Source organism: Scomber japonicus, chromosome 6 (genome assembly GCF_027409825.1).
Source record: "Scomber japonicus isolate fScoJap1 chromosome 6, fScoJap1.pri, whole genome shotgun sequence".
Classification (NCBI taxonomy): domain Eukaryota; kingdom Metazoa; phylum Chordata; class Actinopteri; order Scombriformes; family Scombridae; genus Scomber; species Scomber japonicus.
Window position 1 is genome coordinate 35,711,716 of NC_070583.1, and position 11,842 is coordinate 35,723,557.

The following is an 11,842-nucleotide window of genomic DNA, read 5'->3' on the forward strand; positions in this document are numbered from 1 at the left end:
CTTTCTGTTTGATCATGTGATCCTGCAGTGAACGCAGTCTGACGGCTCTGTACTGCGTCACATGTTGGTTACACCCATCTACAAACTGTAGCTCTGAAGGGAGAGAACAAGGAACTCTGATCCCAGAGTGGAGCTTGTTGTGTTTAAAGAACAGGGACGGTTATCAGGACGATGAGCCGCACTGTGGATTCAAACTGTGTTTCCTCATTTACAGTAAAGTCTCAGTTAAAAGCTGCTCAACATTTAACTTTACTGCTATGTACAAATACTCCATTACAAGTAAAAGTACTGCAGTATTATAGTGATGTAGTATGCAGTATTACAGTAAAAGTACTGCAGTTTATACAGTTAGCTAGTTTACACTACTTTATATACGGTTAGCTAGTTTACACTACTTTATATACAGTTAGCTAGTTTATACTACTTTATATACAGTTAGCTAGTTTATACTACTTTACATACAGTTAGCTAGTTTACGCTACTTTATATACAGTTAGCTAGTTTACACTACTTTACATACAGTTAGCTAGTTTATACTACTTTACATACAGTTAGCTAGTTTACGCTACTTTATATACAGTTAGCTAGTTTACACTACTTTACATACAGTTAGCTAGTTTATACTACTTTATATACAGTTAGCTAGTTTATACTACTTTATATAGTTAGCTAGTTTATACTACTTTATATACAGTTAGCTAGTTTACACTACTTTACATACAGTTAGCTAGTTTATACTACTTTATATACAGTTAGCTAGTTTACACTACTTTACATACAGTTAGCCACATGGCCGGCTTCCACCGGCCATGTGGACCTAAGTGTTGCTACCTCCTGCATTCAACACTTCACACAACACCTTTCACTCATCCATACACTGCACACATGACTGACTTTTAAACACATCCTATTACACATCCTTTTGCTTTATTTTGATATAAGTTTATTGTAGCTGTTTGGTATAATCTGATTTCCATTTGACTAATTTACCTATTAGTTTAATTTCAAGTTAAAATGATTTACTAATAAATTAATTTTGATTGGTTATCACTTGTGTGGACTCCCTTTTTGCCACTAACTGGCCTGGTTTGTGACAATATCAGTTCCTATGTATGTGTGTATTGATCATTTATTCATTACCATCAGGGAGATTCGGGTATCCAGTAGCTCATACACAAACAAACATAAATAAATAAGAATAAATACACAAATATATAAAGACCTTTAAGTTAAAAAATAAAGGTAAGAGTAGATTATACATACAAATTCAGTAAATATGAAAGAAAATTGCAATGTGAGACAGTAATCTGTGTTTAAGACTTGATTTTATTCAATTTCTTTCTTTTAACCTATGGTGTTGAATTTAACTTTCTGTACTCCTTTTATTGCTTCAACTATAAAGGACTGGAGCTACATTTTCTGTATGAAAAGTGCTATATAAATACAGTTCTTCTTCTTCTTATCATAATTATTATTAATACTACTTAATAATTATAATAATGATGCCGGTGAAGTTCTTCTGCAGAGCTTGATGACAGCTGGTTGCTTCTAGCTGATGTCTGACCTGACTTTACTCTTTCTTCTCTGTTCATTATTTTATCTGCATGCTTATAAATCAGACCAATGTAATCTTATCTTCTTTCAGGGTGATTTATATGTTTGTATCATTGTTCCAAGCTCTTACTGTAACCGTCTGACAAACTCATTTATGCCTGTAATTACTAAAACATCCACCAGAGGACAGTGGTGTATAACAAAAGCTAAAAGTAAAGTGTTACCTCTGACAGTAATACAATATGTATTCGTTTCTTTACAGTTTTAAAATCAATCCTTTTACTTTCTGTAATTCCTGCATTTTGTTAAATATTATTTATGTTTGGGAAATTTTGTGTTTACTTATAGATGTTGTAGCCTACATTCAATCCAGGAACAGTTCAGATGCTTTAAAGGAATAAAATAAATACATTAAAGTAAAGTAAAGTAAAGGTTAAAGTAAAATGAGTGCTGCATTAATACAGTGATGTGGAGATACTCAAAGTCCTGTGTGAAAATGCTACTACAGTAAAAGTACTGCAGTATTATAGTGATGTAGTATGCAGTATTACAGTAAAAGTACTGCAGTATTATAGTGATGTAGTATGCAGTATTACAGTAAAAGTACTGCAGTATTATAGTGACGTAGTATGCAGTATTACAGTAAAAGTACTGCAGTATTATAGTGATGTAGTATGCAGTATTACAGTAAAAGTACTGCAGTATTATGAGTGATGTAGTATGCAGTATTACAGTAAAAGTACAGCAGTATTATGAGTGATGTAGTATGCAGTATTACAGTAAAAGTACTGCAGTATTAGGAGTGATGTAGTATGCAGTATTACAGTAAAAGTACTGCAGTATTATAGTGATGTAGTATGCAGTATTACAATAAAAGTACTGCAGTATTATAGTGATGTAGTATGCAGTATTACAGTAAAAGTACTGCAGTATTATGAGTGATGTAGTATGCAGTATTACAGTAAAAGTACTGCAGTATTATAGTGATGTAGTATGCAGTATTACAGTAAAAGTACTGCAGTATTATGAGTGATGTAGTATGCAGTATTACAGTAAAAGTACTGCAGTATTATGAGTGATGTAGTATGCAGTATTACAGTAAAAGTACTGCAGTATTATGAGTGATGTAGTATGCAGTATTACAGTAAAAGTACTGCAGTATTAGGAGTGATGTAGTATGCAGTATTACAGTAAAAGTACTGCAGTATTAGGAGTGATGTAGTATGCAGTATTACAGTAAAAGTACTGCAGTATTAGGAGTGATGTAGTATGCAGTATAACAGTAAAAGTACTGCAGTATTATGAGTTATGTAGTATGCAGTATTACAGTAAAAGTACTGCAGTATTATGAGTGATGTAGTATGCAGTATTACAGTAAAAGTACTGCAGTATTATAGTGATGTAGTATGCAGTATTACAGTAAAAGTACTTCAGTATTATGAGTGATGTAGTATGCAGTATTACAGTAAAAGTACTGCAGTATTATAGTGATGTAGTATGCAGTATTACAGTAAAAGTACTGCAGTATTATAGTGATGTAGTATGCAGTATTACAGTAAAAGTACTGCAGTATTATGAGTGATGTAGTATGCAGTATTACAGTAAAAGTACTGCAGTATTATAGTGATGTAGTATGCAGTATTACAGTAAAAGTACTGCAGTATTATAGTGATGTAGTATGCAGTATTACAGTAAAAGTACTGCAGTATTATGAGTGATGTAATATGCAGTATTACAGTAAAAGTACTGCAGTATTATGAGTGATGTAGTATGCAGTATTACAGTAAAAGTACTGCAGTATTATAGTGATGTAGTATGCAGTATTACAGTAAAAGTACTTCAGTATTATAGTGATGTAGTATGCAGTATTACAGTAAAAGTACTGCAGTATTATGAGTGATGTAGTATGCAGTATTACAGTAAAAGTACTGCAGTATTATGAGTGATGTAGTATGCAGTATTACAGTAAAAGTACTGCAGTATTATGAGTGATGTAGTATGCAGTATTGCAGTAAAAGTACTGCAGTATTATAGTGATGTAGTATGCAGTATTACAGTAAAAGTACTGCAGTATTATGAGTGATGTAGTATGCAGTATTATAGTAAAAGTACTGCAGTATTATAGTGATGTAGTATGCAGTATTACAGTAAAAGTACTGCAGTATTATAGTGATGTAGTATGCAGTATTACAGTAAAAGTACTGCAGTATTATGAGTGATGTAGTATGCAGTATTACAGTAAAAGTACTGCAGTATTATAGTGATGTAGTATGCAGTATTACAGTTAAAGTACTGCAGTATTATGAGTGATGTAGTATGCAGTATTACAGTAAAAGTACTGCAGTATTATAGTGATGTAGTATGCAGTATTACAGTAAAAGTACTGCAGTATTATGAGTGATGTAGTATGCAGTATTACAGTAAAAGTACAGCAGTATTATGAGTGATGTAGTATGCAGTATTACAGTAAAAGTACTGCAGTATTAGGAGTGATGTAGTATGCAGTATTACAGTAAAAGTACTGCAGTATTATAGTGATGTAGTATGCAGTATTACAATAAAAGTACTGCAGTATTATAGTGATGTAGTATGCAGTATTACAGTAAAAGTACTGCAGTATTATGAGTGATGTAGTATGCAGTATTACAGTAAAAGTACTGCAGTATTATAGTGATGTAGTATGCAGTATTACAGTAAAAGTACTGCAGTATTATGAGTGATGTAGTATGCAGTATTACAGTAAAAGTACTGCAGTATTATGAGTGATGTAGTATGCAGTATTACAGTAAAAGTACTGCAGTATTATGAGTGATGTAGTATGCAGTATTACAGTAAAAGTACTGCAGTATTAGGAGTGATGTAGTATGCAGTATTACAGTAAAAGTACTGCAGTATTAGGAGTGATGTAGTATGCAGTATTACAGTAAAAGTACTGCAGTATTAGGAGTGATGTAGTATGCAGTATAACAGTAAAAGTACTGCAGTATTATGAGTTATGTAGTATGCAGTATTACAGTAAAAGTACTGCAGTATTATGAGTGATGTAGTATGCAGTATTACAGTAAAAGTACTGCAGTATTATAGTGATGTAGTATGCAGTATTACAGTAAAAGTACTTCAGTATTATGAGTGATGTAGTATGCAGTATTACAGTAAAAGTACTGCAGTATTATAGTGATGTAGTATGCAGTATTACAGTAAAAGTACTGCAGTATTATAGTGATGTAGTATGCAGTATTACAGTAAAAGTACTGCAGTATTATGAGTGATGTAGTATGCAGTATTACAGTAAAAGTACTGCAGTATTATAGTGATGTAGTATGCAGTATTACAGTAAAAGTACTGCAGTATTATAGTGATGTAGTATGCAGTATTACAGTAAAAGTACTGCAGTATTATGAGTGATGTAATATGCAGTATTACAGTAAAAGTACTGCAGTATTATGAGTGATGTAGTATGCAGTATTACAGTAAAAGTACTGCAGTATTATAGTGATGTAGTATGCAGTATTACAGTAAAAGTACTTCAGTATTATAGTGATGTAGTATGCAGTATTACAGTAAAAGTACTGCAGTATTATGAGTGATGTAGTATGCAGTATTACAGTAAAAGTACTGCAGTATTATGAGTGATGTAGTATGCAGTATTACAGTAAAAGTACTGCAGTATTATGAGTGATGTAGTATGCAGTATTGCAGTAAAAGTACTGCAGTATTATAGTGATGTAGTATGCAGTATTACAGTAAAAGTACTGCAGTATTATGAGTGATGTAGTATGCAGTATTATAGTAAAAGTACTGCAGTATTATAGTGATGTAGTATGCAGTATTACAGTAAAAGTACTGCAGTATTATAGTGATGTAGTATGCAGTATTACAGTAAAAGTACTGCAGTATTATGAGTGATGTAGTATGCAGTATTACAGTAAAAGTACTGCAGTATTATAGTGATGTAGTATGCAGTATTACAGTTAAAGTACTGCAGTATTATGAGTGATGTAGTATGCAGTATTACAGTAAAAGTACTGCAGTATTATAGTGATGTAGTATGCAGTATTACAGTAAAAGTAGTGATATATTATTATATATGACATCATTAGATTATTAATAGTGAAGCATCAGTGTTAGAGTAGCATGTTACTGTTGTAGCTGCTGGAGGTGGAGCTAGTTTATACTACTTTATATACGGTTAGCTAGTTTATACTACTTTATATACAGTTAGCTAGTTTGCACTACTTTATGTACAGTTAGCTAGTTTATACTACTTTATATACAGTTAGCTAGTTTATACTACTTTATATACAGTTAGCTAGTTTATACTACTTTATATGCAGTTAGCTAGTTTATACTACTTTATGTACGGTTAGCTAGTTTATACTACTTTATATACGGTTAGCTAGTTTATACTACTTTATATACGGTTAGCTAGTTTATACTACTTTATATACAGTTAGCTAGTTTATACTACTTTATACACAGTTAGCTAGTTTATACTACTTTATGTACAGTTAGCTAGTTTATACTACTTTATATACGGTTAGCTAGTTTATACTACTTTATATACAGTTAGCTAGTTTATACTACTTTATATACAGTTAGCTAGTTTGCACTACTTTATGTACAGTTAGCTAGTTTATACTACTTTATATACAGTTAGCTAGTTTATACTACTTTATATACAGTTAGCTAGTTTATACTACTTTATGTACGGTTAGCTAGTTTATACTACTTTATATACGGTTAGCTAGTTTATACTACTTTATATACGGTTAGCTAGTTTATACTACTTTATATACAGTTAGCTAGTTTATACTACTTTATACACAGTTAGCTAGTTTATACTACTTTATGTACGGTTAGCTAGTTTATACTACTTTATATACGGTTAGCTAGTTTATACTACTTTATATACAGTTAGCTAGTTTATACTACTTTATATACAGTTAGCTATTTTACAGTACTTTATACACAGTTAGCTAGTTTATACTACTTTATGTACAGTTAGCTAGTTTATACTACTTTATGTACAGTTAGCTAGTTTATACTACTTTATATACAGTTAGCTAGTTTACACTACTTTATATACAGTTAGCTAGTTTATACTACTTTATGTACAGTTAGCTAGTTTATACTACTTTATGTACAGTTAGCTAGTTTATACTACTTTATATACAGTTAGCTAGTTTACACTACTTTATATACAGTTAGCTAGTTTATACTACTTTATGTACAGTTAGCTAGTTTATACTACTTTATATACAGTTAGCTAGTTTATACTACTTTATATACAGTTAGCTAGTTTACACTACTTTATATACAGTTAGCTAGTGTACTCTACTTTATATACAGTTAGCTAGTTTACTCTAATTTATATACGGTTAGCTAGTTTACTCTACTTTATATACAGTTAGCTAGTTTATACTACGTTATATACAGTTAGCTAGTTTACACTACTTTATATACAGTTAGCTAGTTTAGTCCAGTGGTTCCCAACAATGACCAAAGGGTCAGCAGATAAATGTGAGGGCTGGTGAGATGATTAATGGGAGAGGAAAGAAGAAACAATATATTGAAATATTGGATCAATTGAACATTTATTGATATTAAACCATATAAACAACTTTATGTATTTTTTTAACAGGAATCTACCTATAGTGTATAACTACATTGCAACACCTAATTATTATTTTTTATTATTAATAAGTCTAAAATTAGTAGTTGTAAAAGTCCCATTAATTCAAAGCAGAGTTACTCCATTACTACATAATATAGAGCAAAGATAGAGGCTAAATAATCAGTGTGTGAGGAGGTGTGGATGAACCAGGCGACCTAAATGTGGTGCTAAGCTGCTGTAACAATGCTAAGTTAACCCAGAATTTCAGCTATGTACAAGAACATCATTAATGATTATTATCATGATCATTACACTTTGATTGAACATTTCTTTATGAATTTACAAAGTGATGAGAACAAAATATCTGTGATGAAGGAAGTTCTGCTGTTTTCTCTGTTTAAGAAACAACAGACACAAATACATCAATACAAACATGAAACTAACATTTAGAACAAAGAGAAGTTCACATTTTCATCTGAAGAAATGTCAGTGAAGGTTAAAAACATGGTGATGAGCAGTGAGAGCCTCCATGGATAAAAACACACAGGAAAAAGTCACATTTAAAGAAACTGAACATATAAACGACACATACATAAAGTAAACAAAGTGTTGAATATCACTATTAGCATGTCAGCTGATCTCTGAGCAGCTCAGAAACATGGAGACAAAATCATGAAGAATTACAACATCTGACACATGAAGTCTGAAATGACTTCTGTCTATTTCACTTTACACAACTCAGCTGTGGAAAAGACATAAAGTCCAGCATAGAGAGGCTGAGTGAATGTGGTCTGGACTCTATGGAGGAGAGTAATGGTTTCAGAGACGCTGTAGAAGGACAGAATACCTGCTTTGTGATCAAGGTACACTCCGACTCTGGAGGAAACAGGACCTGAGATGGGAGAATTAATGTTGTTGAACCAAAATATATAACTGTTAGTGGAACAAGTTAAAGACCAAGATTTGTCATTACGTCCAAATAGAGATTCATATCCGGCTCTGCTGATATTCTTGTATGCGACTGCTACAAAAACTGCTCCTCTCCTCTCCACCTCCCAGTAACAACGTCCAGTCAGACTCTCTCTACTCAGGACTTGAAAACAACTAGTGAATCTGTCTGTGTGACTAGAATAAGACTGTTGTTGACTCATACATTCTACTTTTCTGTTCCCCTCAGATAATAACAGATTTGTGTGTGCTGTGTTTGGATCCAGAGTGATTTCACGTGAATATCTTAAGAACCCAGCTCTGGTCTTGGGTTCTGGTTGTGGCAGTAAAACGTCCACATTACTCACTAACCATGAGATGTTTGTCCATTTGTCCCTCAGGATGTCCTTTAGTTTATCTCTGAGCTCTGACACAGCTGCTGTCACATCCTCAAAGTATCTGAGAGGACGGATATTGATGCTGGATGAGTCTGTAGCTTCACTGAGTTGTGACACTGAGGGGTAGTTGTGTAGAAACTGGTTGTGATCCTCTGTGTGTGAGAGCTGCTTCAGTTCAGCGTCTTTCCTCTTCAGCTCAGTGATCTCCTGCTGCAGCTTCTCCTGAAGCTCTTTGACTCCACTCACTTCAGTTTCCTGCTGGGATCTGATCTGCTGCTTCACATCAGAGCTTCTTTTCTGGAGGAGACGGATCAGCTGAGTGAAGATCTTCTCACTGTCCTCCACTGCTTTATCAGCAGAGCGACTGACGGCCTCCACTTCCTGTTGAAGCAGCTTCACATCTTTCTCTCTGTCCTGGATTCTCTGCTGGATGTTTAGTCGACTCACCTCGAGCTCTCTCTGCCTCTCAGTCCTTTCTGCTGCAGCTGGGACTGTGTCGTGGCCTTTATGATCCTCCATAGTGCACAGATAACAGATACCCTTCTTATCTGTACAGCAGAAAATCTCCATCATCCTACCATGAAGAGAGCAGATGTTCTCCTGGAGCTTCTTGGAGGGCTCCACCAGCTTGTGTTTTTTAAATGTAGGTGATTCATAATGAGACTGGAGGTGATTCTCACAGTAAGAGGCCAGACACACCAGACAGGACTTGAAGGCTTTCAGCTTCCTCCCAGTGCAGACATCACAGGCCACATCTTCAGGTCCAGCATAGCAGTGATCAGCAGGAGCAGCTTGGAGTCCAGTCTTCTTCAGCTGCTCCACTAAAGCTGCTAACATGGTGTTTTTCTTCAGTACAGGCCTCGGTGTGAAGGCCTCTCTGCACTGAGGGCAGCTGTAGATCTTCCTCTGATCCTCTCCATCCCAGAATCCTTTAATACAGCTCATACAGTAGCTGTGTCCACAGGGAATAGCCACCGGATCCTTCAGTAGATCCAGACAGATTGGACAGGAGAAGGTTTCTCGGTCCAGCTGATCTCTCTGCGCCATTTCAGCTCTCAGAGGCAACGACTGTCTGAGTTTCACTTTCTGTTTGATCATGTGATCCTGCAGTGAATGCAGCCTGACGGCTCTGTACTGAGTCACATGTTGGTTACACCCATCTACAAACTGTAGATCTGAAGGGAGAGAACAATGAAATCTGATCCCAGAGTGGAGCTTGTTGTGTTTAAAGAACAGGGACGGTTATCAGGACGAGGAGCCGCACTGTGGATTCAAACTGTGTTTCCTCATTTACAGTAAAGTCTCAGTTAAAAGCTTCTCAACATGAGATGATTAATGTGAGAGGAAAGAAGAAAAAACAAAGTTCTGATACACAAACGTGTTTTCAGTTTTTGGACTTTTTCTCTAATCTTTGATTTTTGCTGAAATATTGGATCATTTGAACATTTATTGGATCATTTGAACATTTATTGGATCATTTGAACATTAATTGAAATGAAAGCATGTGAGAAGTTTAGAGGGAAGAATCAGTATTTGGTGGAGCTGTTAACAACTCATAGACATCTGAAATGTGAGCCTGACTACACACTGCTGACTGGTTTCATCTTTAACAATGTGTTGTATTTTAAAAGCTTGTTATATTAAAGTACTAGTACCTCAAACTGTACTACAGTAAAGTACAAGTACCTCAAACTGTACTACAGTAAAGTACAAGTACCTCAAACTGTACTACAGTAAAGTACAAGTACCTCAAACTGTACTATAGTAAAGTACTAGTACCTCAAACTGTACTACAGTAAAGTACAAGTACCTCAAACTGTACTATAGTAAAGTACTAGTACCTCAAACTGTACTACAGTAAAGCACAAGTACCTCAAACTGTACTACAGTAAAGTACTAGTACCTCAAACTGTACTACAGTAAAGCACAAGTACCTCAAACTGTACTACAGTAAAGTACAAGTACCTCAAACTGTACTACAGTAAAGTACAAGTACCTCTAACTGTACTACAGTAAAGTACTAGTACCTCAAACTGTACTACAGTAAAGTACTAGTACCTCAAACTGTACTTAAATACAGTGCTTGAGTGATTCTACTCAGTTTAGAGGGGGAATCACTATGTGGTGGAGCTCTCAGAGTGTTTCAACAGAGGGGCAATCTCTGGGTCTTCAGGTATTCAGTGAAAGCCTAAGAAAAAATGATTTTTTGTACTACTAATATATATATATATATATTTGTTTTCAATCATTTTGTATTCAGTGAGAAATATACACTAGTAATAATTTCTAGGCCACTGTTATAAACCTGGACTAATATTTCTTGGGAAACAATGGGTTAATATAACGGGAAATGGACCAATCATGATTTTTCTTCCAGTGGTATCTGGGTAAATCAAGCCCCCCCCCCCCCCCTCCCTCCCCTTCATGTGGGCATGAATTTGAGTTTGACAGTTGTCTTAGCCAATCATATTTCATGGAGGTGTGGGCGGGACCATATCGCGACATCTCCCGGGTATTCGCGATTACCTGGCGGATAACAGCTAACAGCTAACAGTAAGCTAGCGCAGTGAGGGAGCGGCGTGTTGCAGTGTTTCAGTGTTTCAGTGTCAGGGTTGATCGGACAGAGTGGAAGTTTCATTACGTATGTTATGAGCCACATTTTGAAATAAAAATAAATGATGCAGTCCTTCGAGTTCCTGGATTTTGTGTAGATACATTTAGCTGATTGTATCCAGGTTAAAAACATTTCTCTTCTCCTGAGCTTATGATTGAGCTCTTTTAAAGCACTTTACATTTTAATCTTTCATTTGCACTCTATGTCCTTTTAATGATTTTAAAGCTAATTTATTATTTCATGCTGCAATCTTATATTTAATGCTCTATTCTATAATTTTATTTATGTCTTTCTATTTTTCTGAACTTTGTTTTTATAATGGGGGGGGGGGGGTGTGGAGGGGTTAATTGTATGTTGTAATGTTTCTGTTTTATATAAAGCACATTGAGTTGCCATTGTGTATGAAATGCGCTATATAAATAAAACTGCCTTGCCTTGTAGTGAAATGATGATGAGCTGCAATGTATTCAATGCAGCAGTAATGAGCATAACTTACAAAGAGCTTGTGCCTTTTCCCCATTTCACCTCAGGACGTGTTTGTTTTATACTTTTGGCAGAAATATTAAATCTACATTGAAATTCAATTGTGTCTAAACTCAAACAAACACAATTGGGTTAGCATTGGATCCATCTTTAGTTGTTGAACAGAGTAGCTAATGATTATTCTAGACATTTTATTTTCATTCCAGCTAAACATAGTAAGTGATGTGTGATTTGCTTGTTTCATTTAGTTTT

The 11,842-nt window shown here is 34.6% G+C and overlaps 2 protein-coding genes across 2 annotated transcripts in view; both read right to left on the minus strand.

Moving 5' to 3' along the window:
• LOC128359986 (NACHT, LRR and PYD domains-containing protein 12-like) overlaps nucleotides 1-11,842 on the minus strand; it is a 291,384-nt gene that overhangs the window by 174,536 nt on the left and 105,006 nt on the right. The gene's annotated exons all lie outside the window — the stretch shown is intronic.
• LOC128360939 (E3 ubiquitin/ISG15 ligase TRIM25-like) lies at nucleotides 7,642-9,540 on the minus strand. The gene has a single exon (XM_053321501.1). The coding sequence runs from the start codon at nucleotides 9,538-9,540 to the stop codon at nucleotides 7,888-7,890; it is 1,653 nt and encodes a 550-aa protein (XP_053177476.1). The 3' UTR covers nucleotides 7,642-7,887.

Excerpts from the sequence above, each read along its gene's own strand:
- LOC128360939 (XM_053321501.1), bottom strand. The coding sequence starts at position 9,540 with ATGGCGCAGAGAGATCAGCTGGACCGAGAAACCTTCTCCTGTCCAATC.